The 24628-nt window shown below is 41.0% G+C and overlaps 1 protein-coding gene and 5 non-coding genes across 7 annotated transcripts in view; 4 read left to right on the top strand and 2 right to left on the bottom strand.

Moving 5' to 3' along the window:
* Positions 1-24628, top strand: part of LOC107270177 (mannosyl-oligosaccharide 1,2-alpha-mannosidase IB) — a 96587-nt gene that overhangs the window by 57479 nt on the left and 14480 nt on the right. Inside the window, exon 3 of one of the 2 annotated variants that reach the window (XM_015744957.2) lies at positions 7808-8008. The exons of the other annotated variant lie outside the window; for it this stretch is intronic. Within the exon in view, the coding sequence (XP_015600443.1) occupies positions 7808-7837 (30 nt within the window). The 3' untranslated portion in view covers positions 7838-8008. Of the gene's footprint in view, positions 1-7807; positions 8009-24628 lie in introns of those variants that run through there. 2 annotated transcript variants of the gene reach the window in all.
* On the top strand, positions 10445-10660 carry LOC112494725. The gene has a single exon (XR_003060472.1). It is a non-coding gene; the product is annotated as a small nucleolar RNA U3 (small nucleolar RNA).
* On the bottom strand, positions 11290-11505 carry LOC112494724. The gene has a single exon (XR_003060471.1). It is a non-coding gene; the product is annotated as a small nucleolar RNA U3 (small nucleolar RNA).
* Positions 11933-12014, bottom strand: Trnas-aga. The gene has a single exon. It is a non-coding gene; the product is annotated as a tRNA-Ser (tRNA).
* On the top strand, positions 21817-21890 carry Trnai-aau. Its single transcript has one exon. It is a non-coding gene; the product is annotated as a tRNA-Ile (tRNA).
* On the top strand, positions 22832-22905 carry Trnai-aau. The gene has a single exon. It is a non-coding gene; the product is annotated as a tRNA-Ile (tRNA).

Raw genomic sequence — 24628 nt, 5'->3', positions numbered from 1 at the left:
GGGGGGGGAAGGGGGGGGGGGGGCGTCTGTGCCTTATTCGAGCGTGTATGCATGAATGGCTTTTAATTCTGGTAACTTAGCGACGAATTATGTAATTCAGGCTGAACTGCAGCTGGGGATAGTTACGCAGGGTCGTTCCGAGGTGACCCGAGTGGAAATCTAAGCTGATGAATTATTTGAAAGTTACCGGTAAGGTAGGTTAGGTTAGGTTTGCTTAACGACAGTCTGGTCTATCTAGCGAATCTAATTTATCGGATATTTTATGATTTTTTTTTTCAACTAAAATGACAGTAACGAGTTTAAGTGCTTGTAAATAAAAGTTTATTTTCATTATATGCGTCACGACGTCGTTGCATTGCGGACTTTAATTAAGCGGAATGAAAATGGAAATGAAACGATGCCGCGACCCTGTGGGTAGGAGTGCAGACGTTGGTTCTTTAGTAAATTATTTACTCCTAATCGGCTCTTGATATTCTTTCCGTTTCTTTTTGCCACCACAATCAGTTCCGCTCCTCGACTCCAGCAATTGATTTTAAGGATACTCGGATGCTGCTCGCGATATCGTACGAAAGCGAGAACGACAAACTTGCTCAATCTTTTTTTTTTTTCAGTAAATTTATTACGTTATGTGGGCCGGGGAGAGGATTAAATTTTACTAGCTTCTAGAAACCACTAATTATCCAAGGAGAGCCAGACTGAGGAGTCAGGATTTACGGTATTTTTCTAAGGAATTGGAACACTCGGATTGGACTCTAATGGAGGGTTTAATGAGTGGGAAGATTAAGATTCGGAGCCAATTATCGAATCCATTTTTATTAGTATGAGCGACGTCTGTTATAACCAACGCATACGTGATTCGTATGGAATTACGTAACTGTTTCTGCACTGTACCGCATGTCAAAATAAATAAAAATTGCACTACGTAACTGTAAGCTCGATAGAGAAAAATCATTCGTATGGCTTTTTTCTTGTTGGTGCTCAGCATTGAATGTAGTTACATGATGGTATGTATATTTACATGTAGGAAGCAAATGGTGGAGCTAAATCTGTGTATATATTTACTCGCTGACAGCTTCTACATATTTAGTTACCTTCAACGCTCCAGTTATCAAGTACAGAGCGGCTGCTTTTCGAGGAAGCCACGTGTCTGTAGGTACATATGATTTTATATGCAGGACACAAGTGACACATGAAATTCCCCATTGTCAATATTTTCATTCTTCGATTATGATTACATAAATTATATCGTATCAGAAATATATGTTGGAAGTCCTCAGTGTGTAGATACTACAAAAAAAAAAAAATACTTCGATCCACTCTTGTCCCATTAATAGCGTGGCCGTGAGAACGCAGATTTGAAATTAGCAAAATTGTTGGATCATCTTTAATGAGATTCACGATAACGACGATGTTTGTCGTTAAATTGTACTATATGATCATTGGTAATTGTGGGTAGAATAATTTGATTCTCCGAATGTTTGATTAGCACTCACAATAAGTAACTACCGATTAGGATTCCCATTTCTAGGGAGTGGTCCCGGTTTCGTCAAATTGGATGATGATTAACGCGCCCCCGCTAATTTGGAATTGGTGCTAATTGCTCAAATTGGCATTTAAATCAATGCCTTGGGTGGAATCTTGATTAAGTAGGCCAGTGAGTAACACGATTCGAAGACCTTTCGGACCTTGAGATTTATAGGGAACTCCGAAAATGTCCTGAAGAAAGTATTATTAAGGATTCAGGCCGCAACATTTCTCCATTAGGCGTGACAGTGACTACTGGCGAGCGAGACTATCGGTTGGGCTTTAGTGCCCAAGAGACAAGCTGTAAGAATTAAGATTAACAAGGGCTAAAATGAAATGCCCTTTGTCATTGTCGGTATTAGCGAAGAAACATTGACTTTCGGGGGAAAAGTTCCCAGATACTGCGACGATCCTCGGCGATTCAGAAAGAAGAAAATTATCGTCTGGCTGAATTACGCGAGTACGCAGACCCGTTCGTTCCATCGTCCATTTCATCCTCACTTTCGCTTTGTTCTCTTTTCATTGAAACCAATGTCAACCAAGAGCATAATTTGGACTATGGATACCCATAGTTCCAGATAAGACACCTATATCCGCCTACATAGAAAGTTGGCCCCGGGATAGATGTGAAATTACGAGGTAAAGTTTCGGGTTGAATTGGCTAGAATTCGAAGGCGTATCCGAGAATTGAAATTGTTGAAAATTAGAGATCGAGCTGAGAATTTATTTAGTCTAGCCGACGCTGCGAATTGCCCGACTACTTCGCCCTGCCGTGTACACATAGGTATCACGCAACACTTGACTCCGACTTGAAGTTTGTTTCAACGCCGCTACACTATATAGGCGCCACCTGAGTACGCGGTGCGCAACCCGAGAAACCGAGAGTTGAGGAATTTATTGAAACACATTTAACTTTGTTGTTTTTATTACTTTAGGAGTTCCGCGAGCATTGCCGGGAGGAGGTTAAAGAAGGTCGTTGATTTATGCGAGTTGGAAAACTTTATTAACTTTCTGTCAAGAAACGTGTTGCTTTAAAAACAAACGTCCAAACGGCTCGTTGCGCGGGGCAGGACGTGCTGCTGAAGGAGAAACTGGACGAGGGGGTTGGCTCAAACGAAACTTGTAATTAGTTATGGTAGAACTTTTTGCCGGTGACGTAAGATATTACCAGGGCTAGGATGCTTACGCCCTTGAGCCATCAAGCATATAGGAGCCAGGCTCGCTTCTCCCCATTCTTCACTCGGCTGAGCTTTCGTGACTTTCGAAATTTCAATTCTCTTCTTAGGCTTTCATCAGGCGCAAACTCCTCTCGCTCCTGATTGCGTTTATATATTAATTAATGTATTATCAAGAGCACGTAAGTACACGTGGTATGCGAGTCTAAGCTTTGCACGGCGTTGAATATTGTTAATATATGCGAAGCACCCGCTGAGTAAGGAGCCTCTCAACGTGCGTGATATGAGAAATAAGCGACAGCGCCAGGACGCTTAGAAAGTGAAAAATGAGTTTCTCATTCGTTAACATCGTCCAATTTCACTACTGTCTTACTCGCAAATCCTCGGAATTCCAGAGGATTTTCCAGCGGAGCTATCTTTTAACTGTGTTCCCTCTAGCGTTATCATATAGCTCGAGGGAAAAAAATTGCTGACGCTGACAATCGCACGCATTTAAATGAAACAAAGCTGAACCCTCCGGGAGCCTCTTTAACAAAATATATTTTACGGACTAATCCAGACTAAACGCGATAATAATAAAGCTTTGGAAGTCTATACTCTGTACAGCCGCGAGCCGTCGGCCGTAGCTTTCTCTCATCCGTCAGATAATCCCGGAGAACGGTTCAACTTTTACAATACACAGTGGACCATAGTCTGAGTGACTTCGCTCCTAGCGAAATTCTACAGCGTACTGATGTTTCATATTCTTAGCTGGCAGCATCCTTTATTTATCAGGATTCATGCGGATTCAGAGACCACGTCACGAATTCCTTATAGTATCCCGTGATAAGAGTCGACCTGACGGATGAAAATTTTCAATAAAATATAATATAAAATACATATGAGAAATCTTGTGTCAGCGACTGAACCTACTTTCCTCTTAAGCAACTACTGACCTATTGATCATTCTACTGCATAACGCAGGGAGCAACTGTCAAAGGTCCATCAGGCTCCTTGAGCTATGAGCTTTCCAGGAAGGTCGCAAAAGCATCTTTTTACCTCAGCTGCACATTTCGGTAATGATGCTACTACAGTGCTTCCGGCATACCGGACGCTGAGCACAGCCATGCAATATCCATAATGAAATCACACACCTGGCCTGGCGCGCACACCAATTCGCGTGCGAGTACGTCCTACCGCAATGTAGCCAGGGTTAGTCCTGGGAATGAGGAGAGAGTGAGAGAGCATCTATGAGAGTTAGGAGAGGTCCAGGATGTAGTACGGTATACCCTGTGTGAGAAGAGGGACAACTATGACGGTCAGTATTAAACCAGCTAGAAAGCCACAGTAGGATCCTCCGAGCTCGAGCATAGCGTTTCTAAGGCCATTCGATGCTGGCAAATCTTAGCCTTTGCGGTCGAATAATCAGCGTGGACGGTTAACGACACTAGGATGAGCCAAGTTGGAATAATGTATGATTTCAAATGGAAATCACGTGGCGCTTTACCCCCTTAAGGAAAAGGAATAAGTAAGCTATTTCGTCCGAGGGTCCGTGAGCGAGGTGCACCCCGAGTGTTAGGAAATCACCTAAGAGCCCCGACTGAAAATTTGTTTTCATTGGCAGTGCCATGCGAGATGCTGTGAGATCTCAGGTGCTGGGTACAGACAATCATGGGGATTCGATGACCCGTCCTCTCGTACTGCCCCATAAAATAATATAGGACTTGAGTAATCGTTAACGGGTAGCAGCTTCCTTTTTCTTTCTGCTTCTCCCTATTTTTTGTCCTCTTCCTCCGAAAGGAAAACCGACCGGATGCATCCTTGGATAGGTCCGAGTGCCTCTACACGAACGACTTTATGTACAATGGGTAGAATAATATTTTTCGGATTGGTTAAAGCAAGGACGCCCGTTCGTGCGAAGAGCTTCTCGGGCTCTTCTTTGCGTTGGCTCTTTTCTCCACGTTAAACAAACACGCTCGGGAATGAAGATAATGTCTCGGAATGGATACACAAACTCCCGGCGAGATAATCCTGTATTAACAATGTAACGTTTATCAGAACTCGCCACTCGTTGTGAGAGTGCCTTTATGTTTATCCAATCCTATTCCCGTCTCTTTATATACGCCAGTGGATCCATTGACAAACTCCTGTATGTGCAAACGTTGTATCGCGACACCATCTGACGTGTCACGTGCACCGTACTCGTACTGCTTCAGCTTTTTCTTGTACAATTAATTCAACGGGTTCCGTCGTACATGCTTCGTCCCGTGAGAATGCTTTGGCCCATTTCCATCTGCACCGTGGATAATGTATGTACGCGGTTCTAGGTTTGGTTTCCTATATTTACGCTCGTAATACGTTGCTCTACTATAGGGTCGCAATACCCGATATGGTAAGTTCTATATGTATATAGCATAATGGATGGTCGATGCTCGCGTTCACTATGTTAGTGCTACTTTCCACTTTATGGCAAAGGAGCTTTCTCGGGCTTTTAGCTGCTCCGACCACCTCGGCCAAGCAACAGCGCCACCACGCCCTGTGCAACATATCTTGCGCTCTCAAAATCAACCTTGGCAAAGAGATTCGATATTACTGGCAGACTATAACTTTGCATTCCCATTGACCCTCCCTACGCGAGTGAGTGCAAGTGTTGATTTTACAAGCTCCGCTCTGGCGAATATATTTGCAAAGAGCGCCACGAGGTTCACTGACCAATGAAAATGAAGCGTTCGGAAACTCTGTGACGTTGCAGAGCGTTGCAGATTTCCTTCTCTTCTAGTTCAATAAAATGAGTTCGCTCGTTATACGAGTGGCACGTCATGAGGTCATCAGTTTGAAACGTTAATGCTCAAGGCTCCGGATGCTGGAAGCACCTCCACGAAGAGGCACCATGTTCCTACTGGTTCATAGTACCCACATATATTTTCTTTCCGTGGAACTCTCAAAGCATAAAGAGATAAAAAAGAGATAACTAGTACCTTTCATCCCCTTGTTACGAGTGCTCATTGCAGACGACCCTGAAGTGGATCCGAGCGGTGACCTGAACCGTAATAAAATCATTTCGCTCAGTCATTACTTGCTCGGGGCGAGGGGACAATGTAAACACCTCAACCACGAAGGCAAACACACGAGGTTCTCTTGCGGTGTTGCCAACTCACTCCTGTTAATACAGGCGTGTGTGTTCGCCTTCCTCAAACTGCCCGAAGATAGTTTCGGTAGGAAGAATGCGCGGCTGCGCACATCGTGCTAAAGGGACAGCAGGAAAGAGAAGAATAACGTGGATTGACGGTACATAGGGTGTTCGTGAATTTCGTAGGGTTTCATTGAAAACAGTAATTTACCAATATTCACTGTGCCTCCATTTACAGCACTGAGCAATTCAAAATTTCCATAATGACTCGTACGAATAGATATTCAATAGCGAAGTGCCAATTATTAATAAACCGTAAATTAGAAATAAAGAAAGATCAATAAATTTTAATTTATTGAAGTAAATTTTAGAAGAAAGCTAAAGCATATTGGAACAGTCGCTGCCCATAGTGAATTCGTACCACATTTTAGTGGTTTTTCCAAAGGTATTCGAGACAACAGTGCTACCAACTATGTACAACATATCGCTTCGCTTAAAAAGAAAGGCAGGTTTGCATACCCGGTAAAGTTGAGCATTCCGATGTACGCAGACAGCTTGTTTGAGATAAGCACGTGCATTGTTAAAAAAAAAATCAAAAAGTCCCACGTTGTCTCTTACGAGCAAGAATGAAATTCAGTGGCGTATCCGAACAACTGTTTCACGGTTTCTGGTTTATCGTTCCAGTAAGTAAAGGTGTTTAGACTACTTGAGTCCGTCGGTGGTTGGCTTATTCATGCATGCCCAGTGCGCCAGTATGTAAATGCAAGTTACAGTTACCAGAGCCGGTCTCCTCGCTCGACTTGGCCACCTGAGCTGCCCGTGTATCAAGCTAATGGCGATATCGTGGGACAAAATCAAAAGGCAACTTCTCAACCGTCTGCGTAGGCGTTACCCAATTCCGTAGGAAATCTTTGCGCGCAGACTCTCGATAGCACTGGGAGATATTGAAAGAGCCAAGATTGCACGCAGGACTAGTCCCGCCATTAAATCCATGGATCTACGTACACTTGCGCATAACAAAAGAAACTCGATGGTAATAGTGGCTCCGCGTAGAGCCAAGTGTCCTGTATCACTTAGCGCAACGGTTATTGAGACCTGGGCATGGGAGTGGAGTCTACGGCGCACGTTAAACATTCACGGTTAATAAAATCCCGAGAGACGTCAGGTTACAGCGCGGAGAAACTGGTATACATTGGTAGGCGGGGGGGAGAGGGCTGGACGGCTGGTAGAAGTTTATGCGGCACGTCATATTATTATGGCCGCCTTCCACTTTACCATTCGCGTGTCCTTAATGTAACCCGCACGACTCTGTTCTCAGTAAACAATTCAAGCGCCGCCGTCAATCTCGGCTAATTATAATATGCTTAAGACACCTATTATTAGAAGATGAATTAATGAGTTAAATGGCTGTCGGGTACACTGACTTCACTGACCCCGTCTATTTACGTTCTTAATGCCTGTATTGCGTTTGGTCTTACCTAAGTTAAATATGATGCATCGTGATCATTTGATCCTGGGTAATTATCCATTGGATCCTGTCCGTATTGTACGTAGACGCTTGTGTTACCTGTAAAAGTGTCGCCAGGTTATTTAGAAATATTTTTGAAGTATACCAGTCCAGTGATGAGATTTTTCAGGTATTTTCAGTCGATACTCACAGGTATACGCTCTGTGAGAATAATTTGTCGTATTCTGTTTGAAGCTTTTTGTGGCCGATCGTACGAGAGACAGAGAGAGACAGAGTAGTTTGGACGTAACGGAGCTGCCTTGTACCGTGAAATATTTATCTCAGTTTATAAATCCAGTGAGTCTGGTGTAACAGAGTCGAGGTCTCACCTCGTGATAAGGTCACTGGCTCCTTGGAATTCGGCGTCCAAGCGCTTTAGCTACCGCTGCGGTATATCGTTTCCAGGACGTATCCGCGCCGTACCCTGAGAAATTGTAAGGTAATTAAATAGGATGTTAAGTAAGTCTGAATAGTTCGGTTATCGGCTTACAGGCTGTTCAGCAGTTGCGAAGAACAACCTGAGAGATTGGATCAACCAGGCAAGATCAGCGAGTGCGATAGAGAAATTCAAGACGTTGAAGCTCATCGCGTGAAATTCTTCTCAGGGGCTCGTGGATGTAAATCCAAATGAGAAGGAGACACAGCAGGATCGTACTTCAGCTCATAATCCAGGAGCCGAAGAGTACGTCCTATTAAAGCATCCTGGGGCCCGAGCCGCATAACCTTGCCAATGGTAAGAATGCGCGAGAGTAATGAGTTTTCACTGTTTTAAGTTGGCTGGGCTGCGGCGCGAAAGGCAGAAGGCAATGATTATGCCGGGGTGAGGTATATACACGGTGTCCAGGAATACAGGGTCGAAAGTGGTAAGAGTAGCGTGCGAGTGTGTAAGAGGGTCGGAGACGCAGGGAAGAGGCTTTGGAATATAATGCTATCAGAATGTGGCCATCCGTGAGCAGGCTGTCTGATGAACGTGCTTGCGATCCAACGAAAGGCCATCCAGGATGGTCAGGATGGCCGGCTTGGCTGGCTGGTGGCCACTGAACGGGCAGCCGGTGGACGCCGAATTCCGAGAGTTTTAAATAATTTTATTTTGCTCTTAATACGCGCCGATGGGATCGGCGCACCGTCGTTACGTCCTTCGCCATGTCTGAAACCGATCTGCGGCTCTCGGGTAAACTTTTCCATATTGGTAGACGAAAATAGCCGACGATTCTCCCGTAGGATTTCAAACACGGGTATTTTATGTATGACGCAATTATTTTTAAGAAGTCCGTCAATGGCGAATATAACCGAGAAAGCATTGCCCATGAATATTCCGAATATGATTTTACATTCAAAATAAAGAATTCGTCGCATGTGTTTTGCACGAATACAAATTGAATTTCACGACGGAGTCGTGCTATACAGATATTCCTTTGTAAGTCACCGAAGTCATATGGTTTCCCATGCTTTCAGTTCGTCCAACGTAAAAGTCTACAGTAACAAAGTAAAGAAATCGAGATTGTTTTTTTTAACTGAATCTCTAATAATTCGCGGCTGTTTAAAAATACCTCTGTTCATGCATCGTACAGATTCGATCGTAGGTATCGCGTTAAAAACAGGTGTGATTTGTCAGCCGATACATTTGTTTTCGTTCTTCAATATAAATCATATACAGGGGGTTCTCAGCGAGGTCTATTGGGATGTTCTGATGTATAAAGTAATTTCGCACTAGCAACGCGAACGATGTTGGATACCAAAGTAGGGGAAGTATAACTCCTCCGAAATCTCATGAAAAAGCGATTGGATATTTCAAAGGTATTAAACCTATCGGTAGCCACGTAGGGTAGGCGGGGTGCGTAATTACGATAATGTTATGCGAGTTAATTGGAGGGTTTTCTAAAGGCCCGATAAAAAACGAGATTACACCTTGCGCATTATATCGAGCAACGAAGAAATTGGCTATCGGTCAGTCAGGACCGATCACTATTGAACACCAGGGCTTACCAGTGTTTCCGAGAAATGTTACATTATCAAATAATTCTCTTTACGCTATCACGATCGGAGATAAAAAGACTCCTCATATATATATATATATATATATATATACATATATGCTTTTGTGAACAGCCATTACTGTCTCTTGTTAATTAAACCATGCTACAGTGTATAACGGGCTTTCTGAGCGATAGGATCTTTGTAAAAAATTGCAAGTATTATTTTGTCGACACCGCACTAATGTGAAATGTCCCATTAAGTCAGATGTAATGTCCCGAAAGCAAACGATAGGAATGGTCAACATTAAAGGTATTACTATCGCAAGGGCAACAAAGCTGCCCAAAGCGTGAATATATCATAGCTGAATGCAAGTAACGTACACGTAGATTTGTTTATTGTCGCCTTCGTGAGTTGCCCTCGAGCAGTATGCGCTCCAAACACACCAAACACTCCGTTTGCACATGCCACGTGTAAAACCCCTGGAGGAAAGCGTACCGCAAAGCGTGCTAACTCCGTGACCGAACTACGCTAAATGTTAAGGGAAGGACATTTAATCTGCTGTCAAATCGAGAAATGAAACATCTGCAATGCAGGGACTGTTCGTAATTACGATAGGGCTTTGAACGCTGCATGTAGAATATTATATCAGTGCAATATTTGCTGTTGAATTTTGTTTACGTTTTATGTAGATTAATCGTTGGAATATATTGGGATTGATTTAACGAGGGAGGTAGCTTTTCGACGATAGGGTATTTTGGGTATTTTTTAATGATTTCATCTGCAAAGGAATTCTCGATGGACTGACAAACAGTTTTGCTGCTTCGCTTTTAAGTGACTTTCTTGCCAGAGGACACGACTGTAATTGGCGTTCATGGCGAATTTATTGCACGAGCTGCATAAGTGCATAAGTATAACTGCGCGATGGGCATTCGATTAATGATTGGTGGGTAAGTGGGTATTTATCGGCTAGTATTTCAAGGAGTCTTGTTTATAGGTAATATTTTGGTATGACTAGTTTTCTGCGATGCTTCGTATGCGGTTACATCGTTTTACTATGCTGTCGCCAGATGGCCAAGGGCTGACTCTTCTTTTCTCGCTAGGAAAACTATGTCTCAGTGTATAGAAAATCATCGAGGGTAGGTACCTTGAATTAAGATCATACTTCACAGGATCATTTCTGTAGTATATCTTCACATTCTCTCTACTCAAAAGTGGAGTTGATGCAGCCACGATGACGAGGAATAGTCCTCTTTCCTGAGCGTGAGGACGACTCGGGAACTTGACTTGTTTCAAGTTTCCAGTCATCGATGATCGTTCACCTTCTGTACTCCGTACGGAAGGCTTGGAAATATGGGCTTTCTGAGTGGTCCCTCTTTAATTCTATTTTTAAAGTAAAATTATTTTTAATAAATTTAATTTCAAATATTGATCGTGGAAGTAGTTGTTAACACACGTGGTTTAAGTGGCTCGAAGTGAATGCGTCCATCTATTATTTATTTTCATTCGTATGCGTGCAATTTATTAAAAAGGGAGTATTTTGAAATAGAATCAATCAGTTTGTTGTATTTGGCGTAAAGTATTAATTGCAATTAAAATAATTATTCATTTATTTGAAGAATATTTCAATTCAGTTTGCTTAATGAATCCGTATGACGATAAATAGTGTAGAGAGAAAATATAACGTATATTTAAATATTTTGAGTGCTCCTTGAACATATTCTCTATTTGATAAGCTCTACAAAAAATTCGATTTCTGCTTCATAAAAAGTGTTATCTACGTATTCGCTGAAATACATATTGAACTAAAGCATTTTGTGACGCCCATGTAGTTTGGCAGAGTCTCAAAATTGTATTATAAGAGAATGATTACAGAATACAAAACGTAAAGTATTAAACGCAAAAGTCAAGAAGCGTAGAGAATTGAGGATCAAAAGGAAAATTTAAAACATTTATACTTGGCCTGAAAATAACTTTTTTTTAAAATGAAATAAAAAGGGACCACTCAGAAAGCCCGTCTTTCCATACCTTCCGTACGGAGTACAGAAGGTGAACGATCATCGATGACTGGAAACTTGAAACAAGTCAAGTTCCCGAGTCGTCCTCACGCTCAGGAAAGAGGACTATTCCTCGTCATCGTGGCTGCATCAACTCCACTTTTGAGTAGAGAGAATGTGAAGATATACTACAGAAATGATCCTGTGAAGTATGATCTTAATTTTCTTTGGTCGATAGCCAAACATCTACGCTCTATAAGTAAAACTTACTTTCGAGAAGGTGTGGGAAGTTGGGCGCCATCTGGTATCAAAAGTTTAAAACAAATTTATTAAACAAATTTTCAAGTTTTCGACAGTTTCTTTAAACCAGCTGGTTATTGATCGTAAGAAGCTTTCACTTAATAATTATTATTTATTATCATTCGTATCAAGGATTATACGTGTAATAGAACTTTTTTTACTTTTGAATGTTACGTACATTTAGATTATGAACCAATCAACCAATGTTTCAATATTCATCCAATATATATATATATATATATATATATATATATCATATTTCAGTAATTTTTTCTCATTAATTTTATTTCACGTATCCATAATTAGTCGGTTGCCATCGTGTAAGACGAAAAAAAAATTCAACATTCGCAGTCGGTAGGACTCGAACCTACGCTCCCAGAGGGAATCTGATTTCTAGTCAGACGCCTTAACCACTCGGCCACGACTGCTTGTGATTAAATTTATGATAATAAATATGTTGTTGATTTTTATTACATAAACAAGTGCCATTTCACGCGAGTATACTCTTTGTTAAAAAGTGAAGTTTCTGACATTATGATTATCGATTAAAACATAATGTTGATCAAACAAACCTTTACTTTCGGAAACGTCAATTCAACCATTAATCATTTATCTAACATGTTCCCTGTATTTACGATTTTCGTGGTCTAACCCTATATGCGTCATGAATCATGACTCGATTGACGTCTGGCTAACAGTGCACCATGAGTCATCAGTGACTCCCGAAATGTCAGCGTCGGATATAGCTGGTTTATGTCAAACAGATGCCTGTCATACTATTGTTGATTCCCTCGAAAGCAAATTCTTCCATTGCGCCGAAAGTCATGGTCACAGTTACCATTAAAGTGATAAATGTCCGATCCATACATAAACTATACTCAATCAAATCACTACTAATTATACTAGACATACGACACTCATTAATGACGAATAGGAACACGAACACGAATACGAACAATATTAATACAATATAGTAAAATATAAAGGGACTGACAGCGAACGTAACATTTCAAGTTCACAAAAATCCTGGATATGTTCGTTAATACCATAGTTATCGAGTATAAAATGAAATGGATTGCAAATTGTAAAACCATAATTGGATATATCCCAAAATGCATTTATCTCTCAATTAGTAACATTTTCCCAGAATACATTTAACCCGATTACAACAGATTATCGTAGATGCATTATCGTATACAATCTAAATCCATCGGAATCCAAATTTCATCGCTCGTCATTACCCACATTATTAAATTACTATTCTTCACGTGGTAAAGGTCCTCGTTATCGCTATCGTGTATTATTATTTGCCCGTTTCTTTACGATGCAAAATGTACCGGTAACTCTGACAGTTATAGGTAGTTGCATGTATATAGCTCAGCGAAACGAGTGTAATTTTCATTCTTCGCCGACGAAAAGAACGCGTGGGTAATAATGCGATGAGAAAAAGCAGCCCGAGTAAAGTAGTAGGGAGGGAGCCTTGAATATCTCCGTTACCCATAGTACGTCGGAGCGCACGTTGGACGCGCTTCTTCTTCCAAGCGCAAGTACACGCGCAAATTGCATCCCCGGCTATACATCCACGTCGCTAGACAAGGAGTATTATCAGGCGCGTAGCGAATTTCCAAGAGGCGGTAAAGGGCGTGAACGTAGAATAGGGCGTCGAAAGTTTTCCATAACAATTTCGAGTGCAGATAACGCGTACGGAATTACGTACAAATGGTACTGTTATCCGCTCGCGGGGCGCCAGTAAATCGTTTTATCCGGACGGGCGTTTATTTAAGTTTGCTCTTCGGGGTTCGGATGGGAGTTCGCTATATAGGATACGACGGGGGTTTCCCATTTTTCTGAAACTATTCCAACTGCAGCCCATTAGAGCCAGGAGAGATGTTAAACCGTTACGGCAGCTTGAGCTCGCGCCTGTGAAACGAGGCAACTTTTGTCCTTTACGGCCGGTTGCCCCTTAAATATAGTCCCACTCTCGTCTAACCAGCCACCCTTTCCTGTACTGTAACGTCAGAGACCCGTGAAAAAGCACCATAGGCCTCCCTTTACACTCGCGGTTTCGCATAAATTCTCGTGTCCCGATTGGCCACCCTCGACGAACGTAAAGCTTTTCTACCGGCTAGCTCGATTTTACCGTAGCTTTAGCTATGCGCGTGTATATATATATATATATATACGTGGCTAGGTTCTGCAAGCGAAACAAGGTTAACAAAAAAAAAAGTCCAGCGAAATTCTGCCACCTTCATACACTCTTTTTTTTTTAGGTACTCAAAAGTGCCGCGCTTTACGACATTACCGACCAGAAGTTCGCGTCCGGTCTTGTCTGGCGTTCTGGAATCTCTTGAGATTTCTAACTTTTTTTTACTAACTTCGTCTGTTTCGCCAGAAGCCACAGAATCGTTTTATATTATTTCTTTATTCTTTTCGTCTCTTCACGATCCCTCGAGTCATCAGGCAATCCAAAGTTTGGCGTTGTAAAGTACGCAGACCTGCGGTTATTTCAAAGTGACACTTTAAGGGCTTTTAATAATGACGTAGCTCATTCTCTTAATCTGCCCACTTCAGGACAGTACTGCGAGAGCAGTAGTACTCCGGCTGAAAGTGAGTAACGACGGTAGATATTTTCTTTCCGGAAGTCTAAAACACTGATATCACCTTTTTTCATACAATTTTATTTTCTTCAAATGCGACAAAGTCACGTGACCGCATATAGATTTATATTTCAATAGGAATAGTAATATTCATTCGGAACGCTATTATCTCGCTTCGTATTTCCCTGTGAATTCTTATCGCGTGAATTCTGCCGAATAACATAAGCCGACGTACACCTGTGAACTTCTATTGGTACTTCTCATTGTAAATTACTCCACGTTTATGGTTAATTCGGGGTGTACGTAAACGCGAATTGAGCGAGCATAGAACTTGTGTAGCAAAGTGGATACACGATGCGCTGCACACGTCAGGTTTTACTCGACGACGCAGCTATCCTTGTTGTCATTTCATTGGCCATAAATCTTGAGGCAAATGTCCTTGGGAAATGGTGTAGACACATTGTAAAGTGCAAGCTGTCATCTTCCTGTGAGCCTGGTAGAAGGGAAGAAAGCTTCTTGCACTTTGAGATGGAAAACTTGATTCTGGCTCAAGGTGAGTCTTTAACTTATCAATTAACTCGATTGACCAACGATTGAGTTTTGAATGAGAATTTTTATATTTTAATCAGCAGAAAACAAAAATTCGATTAATTCCTCAAGCAACTTTACAGCATTGGGTCGTGCGGTTGATCAATTCGATAGATACGTGGTCATTTTGGATTAAAGGGATTAGAATTGATTCATTTTTCACGTGGTACAAGCGCGCTGTTGATTTTCCCTCTTTCTAGGATATTCTCGGTGGCCGGGAAATAATATTGCCGGCTTTGTATCTGGAGCAATACAATGTGCAAATGGACGTTTGAATAAACACTACGTTCGTGTTTGAAAGGCTGGTTTTATTTATTTTTTTTTCTCACGTACCGAAATTGCAATATCCTGTGGGCATTTTATTTCCATGCTATAGGTCATTGACCCATAGAATCACCAAGCTCGTCTATATGACTAGGCACGAATGATGATCGATGAAGTATTATTTTTTTTTGTGAATGCATGCAGTGATATCACTTTTCTCGGAATAACAATCACATTACGTTTCAACGAACCAATGCTCATACATAATGAGTGACCCATAATCATGAATCAAAGGTTATTTAACATTTTTTGTCTGCTAATATAATTTTCTCTTTTGTTATGATTTATCATAATATTGTATAGTGCACAAGAACGTTTGTTCAGTTGACAAGTCATGTTAAGCATACACTGTTACTACTGGCGCTTAGCACATTTTCTGATTTTCTTCAGCAAATCGAGCCTCAAAGACTTTACAGCACAAAGTCACTTCTAACAGCGAAATCCGAACGCCACAGCAATGCGTAAAGCTCGACTGAACATTACCTGACAAACGTAAACTTAGGTGACTCCTTAGGCGTCCTGGAGAAACTTTAAATGCCTAGTGGGAATCGAGGGAACTTTTTCGAAATAGCTTATTTCTTGAGTTGCACCGAAATTAATAATACCGCCAGAAGGGTAGCAGAAAGGTAATAGACGGTGCAGAAGGAGGTTAGGGGTGTGCATCTGGGTCGCCGGGCGTACCAATGACGTCAATGACTCTCGGGTACACGGTTGGCCCGGCGAGCCATTCCACTTCGCTCCACTTCAATTCGCCCTGCCGAGAAGGAAGGAGGCGCTTGGAAAACAGTTGGGCTTAATTTGATGTTATCTAACTTGAAGCGGACGTGGACTCGCGGCCGAGTTGGTAGGTATAGTCAGGTAGGTAGGTAGTCAGGTAGGTACGAAGGTAGCTATATAAATTACGGTAGGATGTCGCCCAACGTAAATGCAATACAAATTGGACTGGCTCTCTTATTATTATTCATTGAGGACATTTGTTAGCTTATCTGACGTCGCGTCCTGTCCGCCATGTTTCTACCCGGTATGCTCCTCTCCTTCTCACTCTCACTGCCGATATCATTCGAGTTCCTCAAGGATTCTCTGCTAAACGTACCTACTTAACCTACCAGAGCAGCCATGTATACACGTCAGCATTCAGGATCGCCCTAATTGTACACACGTCATTATATACTTCCTCGGAAACGACACCTGAAATCGCTAAGGATCTACCTTCGGTACCGAGTTTCACTGGTCTCCCTTCGTTATCCGCTTTCTTTCTACCTCGACCCGAAGGCCGCTGCTCACTGGCTACTTATAGGGTCGAACTGTCTTTCGCGAACTATCAGCAAAGAAAAGGAGGACTTTGCCGAGTCTCGATAATTTGCGAGACCGAACAGTCTACGGACAGTTCGAAGCCCGCAGGAAAGCTTTCCCGGTACAGGTTCTCTTCTTTGTATAATGGAATTGCTCTATACAGTGGAATATCCGGTACGGGTCAGTGGCGATATACCCTGAACTCGAGAAATCTTATTGCAATCCGTTAGAAAGTTGTCGGCGTTGCCACTGGCGCTACAAAGCGGGGTGAACCGTGAACGTCGTAGATTACGAGGACAAAGTTTTCCCGGTGCTTTCGTAAAACGTCGAGAAACAAAGTGATAATTAGTTGTTTCAGCGCACGGCTGTAGGCTATCGAAAAGAAAAAATATCTTCAATTAAACTTCGACGCTACGAGAAATAACTGCCTGATACTCTGGTACAACTCGGCTGTTTACTCTTATGTCGCAACGCCTGCCATTTTTTTATTGCAAAACTTACACGTAACACGCTGCTCGTACATACCGGGCGAATGGTGGCGACCGCCCTTAGCTTTTTGCACGTTGCAATTCAATGTCCTTTGACTTTTACCTACGTCGTATATAAAGTGCATACGTGATAATGGTGGCAATATGGATGCAGTATACCTGAGAGTTGTCAGAAATGCCACACGTGATGTTAGCGAGTACCTACCTAGGTCGGCCGAAGTAAAACGTAAAGCGGTAATACAGCGGTATATATATCAGACACTACGTGACATCCAGTCGCAAGGAGGATTTCACGTCGGGGGATTATCGGCTTATTGCAAGGGAGTCTCCTGATGGCTCGCGGATATTTCACTTCCTGTCACTCGTATAATAAATATCCAGCCCATCATTCTTTTACTACGAAAATATGGCCGCGTGATATGGACCCATGCTTTTATTGCCAGACGGGGCGATTCGTAGAGACTTTTATGAAAACACAAGGATATAGTAAGAATTTGCACAGCTACAACGAGGGATGTTGATATCTGTCTTATGTAGCTTTGAAAATCTTTATGTCGTTGTTTATGCACACTGTCATTAATATATACACGTAGCTGGGCTGTCGCGTTCCTGAATTACCAACCGGATAATGAACGTTAGGTTATGGTTATGTTAGCAATACTTTTCTGGCTGTCTTTCGCAATGGTGCAGATACGACAAGGCGACGCTGTACAGAATTTACGTAAATTCTCGTAGAATTCTTTACTCACGTAACAAACAAAGCTGTAAGTCTGCCTGGTATAGCAATCACGATCCACTGCTTGGATACGTAATTTCCAGCATTGTACAAACGTACCGCCTCAGTTTCCGCTAATTGCAAAACTCGTGAACCCCTCCCTCCCCCCTCTTCCTTCTCAATGAGGACGTATACAGGTAGAATATAGTAACAAATATATTTTTTATTATACATTATGTATATCACGAATGTACAATTTTCGCCGCACCGTATACATATATATCCCATGTATACGTAGAGTATATTTACATACTTTTAAATGTATTTTACGAGGAGGGATACATCCTACAAGTTATAAAATTGCGTCCTGAATTAATAATTATATCATTTTGGGCCATGTTTTTGTATTCACGTCCAAATATCTGAAAGACAAAACATCCGCCAGACATAATATCCGTAAAATAATATACGTATACATATATTGTGATGCCGTAAGGTCTGGTAAATAATCTTCGAGACCCCTTGATATGGAAATTACTATGAGTATACTCATAGAATACTATTGTAACTTCTTTATTGTAACTCTACTTGTTTCACACGATGTTCGCCGTACATAGGGACTATGACGACTGCTTTCAGATGCTCGCAGAGCAGCTTAGAAAAAGATATTCTTATGCCGAAATATAATTTTGATAACTTAGGATCGTAGAACTGTGCCGAGGTGTCGCGCGATAGGTCTTACTATTTCTATGTCTAACGAATGTAAATCAAACAAGAGTATCGGAGTAGCGTAGGGGCATAACAATATATATTTCTATAATAAAAAATATATTTTTACTATATTCCACATATATGACGTTTTCGTGGGGGGCGAATATCTGCGGTTATAACATATTCGAAGGAGTGTTTGTTACTACGAAATCATAATTTACTCGTGTTTCCTATATTGCTAGCAAGTAAACGCAGCGTCACGTGTGCTAGTTTTTGCAACCCTCCTTCGTTGCTCTTATACAATTCCTGTTCATTGTAAATGAAATTTACGAGGAGGAGGTGTAATATTAATTTTTTATTCTGTCAATTGTTATTACGCAAATCCGTCATGAAAAATAGTTTGAATATTCAATAAGAAGATCTTCATATTATTTTACATGGTACTACTTGTATCCTGCGGTGCCTGAAGGAAATAAGTTTTATTTCTCCTCTATTATCGCAGCTGATGACGCGACCAAGTTAAAGAATGTGTAGCACGGATAAAATTTCTAATTGAATTAAAATCAATGAGATATCTACCTCAAGGGATTCCAGGGTATAAGAATTTAAGGCAGGCAATGATTAAAATATAATTACCCATAGTGATTATATTGAGCTTGTGTCGCTAAATGCATTGTGTATATCTTATATGCTTATAGACATTGGATTCTTGCAAACCGTGGCCCATTATAACAGTAACGAATTATCAAGAGACTCGGTCGCGTCTTGCGCCTAGTTCAGGCAAACGGCGATACAGCCAAGGCAACGAAGCGAATCATGTAACTGAGCGTCATTAATGGCGTCCTGCTTGTCGCCGTGCGGTGACGTAAGAGAGGAGAGTGCGCGGTGACAGTTTACGTATCTCGGGCCGTGCGTGCAACGGAGAGAGAACTACGGTGCGAACGAAAGGCCAAACCTTGCGAGGGCTACGCTAGCGCCATATGGCCGATTCGTTTGCGCTGATGCTCTGCGAAAAGGACGCAACGAGCGACGCTTTGGCGGTTCGCACCATAGTACCCTCTTCTCTGTTGCACGTGTCCGTGCATTACTTGATATAACGTTGCGTTCATTGTCTTCAGACTCAAAACTAACGTCAACTGTCTATACATGTAGAGCATCTTAGCGATAACTCGTCAAAAAGAATCACGGTAAAAGCGTATAACAAACGTACAGTCTTGGAATACTATTAGTACGTTTAAAGTAAGTACTTTAGAATTCCTCGAATGGACCCGCCAAGCAGTACTATGTACTTGGCATTAATGATATGATTTCAATACTTTTTTTTAGAGGAATTCACAGCACTCCTGTAATTGGCATAGTCTTTTACACGTGTTTTTTTGGGGGGTTCAACGTGACTTCGGGTTTAAATTTTAATTAGTAATTTAATACGACTTATCTCATCCCACCCTGTATCTCAATTGTAAATTATGAAAGGTTTTCGTGAAATTTTCAAACGTACCGAATTGCACGTGGCACGAAGCAAAATTGATGACCCATTAAATTATCCCTCAACGAAAGCTTTATCGGATATGCGTATTCCAGCCATTTGGCATATAAAGGTCTACGATCCCAGTTTACGGCTCCGTGACACGTGTCGTTATGGATTTCTACAGCGGTCAGTTTGAGACTAGTCAAAACGATGACAAAATAAGAATACGTTTGCATGTAAAAGGAAGACGCCAAGAGGATTTTATTAGTAATCCCCCTTTAATATAATATATTTTAGTTAATTACACAAGAGATTATTGGAACTCGATTCGTGTAATATCTACGACTTTATATAGGGTTATAACAGAATCAACTTTGGGTATAAGTAGAATAGCGTCCTGCCGCTTACAACCGAAATTATTTATGTTACAACCCAACATGTATTTCCACGACCTAATAAAACTTCTGTTTTTCTCTTTGGAAACACAGTCAATATAAAACGTATAGCAATGTTGATTTGGTATTCGCTAATTCTCTACCAGCGCTATACCTACCTCTGTACATAACCGATAGTATGCTACAGTGTACTACAGTGATGATTACCTTGTATCAAAGGTAGCCAAGAGAATAGGTATCCATTTGGCGTAAGGTCTGCCTAATGACGTCGTTAAAGATCAATAAATGTCCTTCAGCACTCTATGCTGCATTTCATCTCTCTGCATCTGAATGCCATAGTGATGCTGGGGCACTGAAGAGGATACGTAAGGTAGGATATACGTATGTAGATACACAGCGACGGCTGCACGGTTCTGCGAATGGCAATAAAATATTTTCTAGTTTATATGCTAATAATCGCTTGCCAATGCCACTCGCGTACGTCTCTTTGACGAGTTGCACTTTTGGTCAGGCCCGATGAAATATTGTCGACGGTCGCATCGTCCGGGGTTTCACAATCGCAAGGATGGGAATGGCTCGCAGCTGCCGGAGCGTAAAGTGGCATTCCCGCAAGGGCAAGGACCCAGTCGGTTATGCCGTATGTATTAATATCCTGCGAAACTATCCCGGGATTGGTACGTCACGTGTCTACGTACCCGTGAGAATGTAAATTTACAGCCTGTGCTAGTGACGTCGCTCGTTTTTAATTTAATCGAAAATTCGTTGGCCGGCATTTGTTGGGCGTCGATGAAAAATGGTCGTCGTCCTGTCGTCGGGATGCCTCTACGTTTTTATCAATGCAGCCGCGTGTCTATCACTTCCGGAAGGTAGAATCCACGTACCGAGGGTATTAATCACCGAATTTTCATTAAATGCTGATACCGAACGCGACACCCCCTTCTACACGTTCAGGCTCGTAATGTGTGCGCGGTCGGTGATACTGGCGTACGGCCAACATTTTCTCGACGTATTTTCAAGATCGTAACATAAAGCTGAAGATTTACAGCGTCGGTCCGGTTCCTACAAGCGAATGTATGTTTTTCACTATGCCGGAGTATGTCAGCCATATCACGTTCTGGGCCTTCGAGATGACGAGAGGGTTCAGGGTTCTTGGATCGACCATAAAATTCTGACCTACACGTTTCTGCGCTTTGGCTTTTGTTGCTTCGCGTGTGTCAAGTTTCGTTTATAAATACGAACCTGCGTAATATTGGATATCGTTTTTCATTATCGAACGATATCGGGTGGTAGCAATTTTTTGGTAATTTGGCAATTGGTTGTAATAATATCGAAATTCGCGGGGCTTCATTTTATTGTTAATTTTACTTGGAATGGACCGATAACTACGTGAGCTTTATGCTGCAGTAAAAACCTGAATTTCTAAATGTATAATTTTTGAATAATTATCTAGTTATTTTACTTACTGGTCTTTGAATATATAATAATAAAACGTTTTTAAACATATGTACAATCTAAAATGTCATAATACTTTATTTCACGCTCAGAAGAACTTTTAAATTGGCTAAATTGAATATATAATCAATTTTAATATACTAAAAGGTAGTTTGGAATGATTGTGTTCAATTGCATTGTATATTAAACGTGTGCCATAGGCCTGTTAGCTCAGCTGGTTAGAGCGTCGTGCTAATAACGCGAAGGTCGAGGGTTCGATCCCCCCACGGGCCACACAATATTTTTCGTTTCGAAACAAATATTTTATGTTTCTTATAATTGATATGCTTATACTCTATTGAAAATAATTGTTAACAATCAATAATAAATAATATTTGAAAAAAAATCATTGGTGACTCTCCGATACCCAGATTACAAAGGAAGGACACATCTGGAAATGGTCAATAAAACTGCGGGGAAAAGAAAGTATATACTCTCTAGTTCCAAATTTAACGGTAAGATAAACCAGTAAAATAGATCCTAGAAATAGAACATGTACTTTTAGAATGAAACAGGTCTCGAAAACTTGACGCTTTGCGTGACATAATTGACTCGTGGAACGCAACATTAACTCCAAACTAAATATAAACCTCGACAGCAAAATTGAAACTTATTAACTAATAACCAATTCAAGCAATCCGAACAATCGCCTTTGACAGTAACCATACCGCGTTCTATTTTGAAATTGAAACTTGCAACGACAGAGAATTAATTCTGGAACTACAGGCTGGCTCAATAAATTAAAATATGCTCAAGTCGACGGGGATTAATTTAATAAACAAGTTATTGACAAAGAGAAAAGAATAAATAACCGTAGCTAACAATAAATAAAAATGAGAAAAAAGATGGACAAAAGAGTAATATAAGGCAAAGTTGATATTAGATAGCTAAACTCACTCATACTCACTCATACAATCAAAATAAGTGCTATTCTTATAAGATTGCCTTCGCTACTGATAGCATGTACTATAACCGATTACATTATATTACGAATCACTTCAATTCAATAGCACCACCTATCTCAGATTTAGATTAGTTATTTCAGGTACACATAAATCTTTCTTATCCTTAAATCTACTGATATCTTGTGTATAGGATCGTCAGGATTCACTATGCCAGTATAGTTGGTAAATAATCTCGCATTGAATAGTGTAGTATGTCAAACGTCTACCATAGGCCTGTTAGCTCAGCTGGTTAGAGCGTCGTGCTAATAACGCGAAGGTCGAGGGTTCGATCCCCCCACGGGCCACAATTTTTTTTCTGTTTCAAAATAAATATTTTACTTCTCCACGTAAGAATTGTTATACAATAAAATGTAGAGATGAGTTTATTAATAAAAAAAAGCATTTGTAAACATTATGCTTCCTACGCCTGAAAACTATTTCAATTTTAAAATCAAGCGCCGTAACATATGCCTAAACGTAAAAATACCAGTTTCTCTTTACTAAAATGTTAGACTTCAGCAATATATCGAAAAAAAATTATTTCCGCCTGCAAATATTGTTAGAGAATAATAATAACTCTGGAAAATATTAATCGATCTTGCTAGGATTCGAACCTGGAATCTTCTGATACGTAGTCAGACGCGTTATCCGTTGTTCCACAGGACCTACTTACCAGACTATTCCTTATCCGTGCAAATCATTCCCTTCTAAAATGTGCGATTTATTAAAAATTATATTGTACAAATATGAATTCGCAGCGGAATCGTTTAAACGAAAATAATGGTTTCCCTAGAAATTTCCGTGACAAAGGGAAAATTAATTTCAGCAATTGAACCTCTCGCGATAATAATTGTGGCCCATCAAGTTTCAGTGGCAGCACTTAGCCCCGAGCTTGGCTGGTGGCCGTTTAGCCCTTCCACTTTCAGGGTCCCGCTCTCTTCCGAAAAAGGTAAAACTTTAGGCAATTAGCCAGAAAGTTTCCGCAGGAAATGAATAATTGGGTATTTACGAACGTTACAGTTACGGAGTCTCCCGCGCGAACATTACTCCTAAGGGCTGCCGCAATGAAACGAATGAATAGGAGTGTAACGGCAGCGACCGTGACTATAGGTTATTCTTCTCTTCCACTTTTTCCTCAATTCTTCGTTCACTTTCCATCCGCCGTTTTCACTACTACCGACTCCTATTCCCACGTAATACGCGCGAGAATCGACTGAAAATCGCTTGCGAATATTTTAAGCTTCATTAAAAGCGCAATAATGAAGAAACCTTGCCGGGTAAGCTTTCAAATAACTTCCGTTTCGCTTCGACGTTCAAGCAAACTTTCGAAAAGTTGGCGGAAATCTTTCGGGCATCGCACGAGCGATGTGAAATAAAAGTACAGCGTCCAATGGGATATCTGAAAAACTTTGAAAAATTTTACCTCCATCCCATGAAGTGCATCTCCTTTTATTGAAATATATTCGCGAAAGTGCTTCTACCTTAAATGTACATCGAGCCCAGCCATTCGCTTAATGAACGACTATAGAACATTTTCCTACCCGATTACGACTATTTAATTGTTACTAATGACGTAATGACTAATGAGAATGCTCGTAGCTGTGACATTCGATAGGATATACCTTATCGTCTGAAAAATCATTTCAAACTTTTCGTTTTTTACAACGCTTATATAGTACGCTCACACAGCATGATGATCGGATATAAAGTTATCGACTCAGTTATATCATACAGTGAATATAGATAATACGATAAATGAATGAGAAAGATCGAACATTTGATAACCATAGACCCACACCTAAATACGAAATCGGATACTCCACTCGAGTCGATGACGCTCGGAGTAAATCTAATTTTACTACCAGCTGGGTCCTTCATTGCATGGGCCTCTGGATATTGGATGAACGCTCGTAAAATAAACTTTCACCAATATGCTGTAAAAAGTGTAAATCATGCCGCCTTGATGAAGTTCAATATAACGAAACGATCTTTCCGGTGCCACGTAAAAGCCGATTATGTCGCGATGCT

This window comes from Cephus cinctus, unplaced genomic scaffold (assembly GCF_000341935.2).
Source record: "Cephus cinctus unplaced genomic scaffold, Ccin1 Ccin1_scaffold0709, whole genome shotgun sequence".
NCBI classification, from domain to species: domain Eukaryota; kingdom Metazoa; phylum Arthropoda; class Insecta; order Hymenoptera; family Cephidae; genus Cephus; species Cephus cinctus.
The sequence above is the reverse complement of the archived record's forward strand: the minus strand, read 5'-3'. Positions and strand labels throughout refer to the sequence as shown.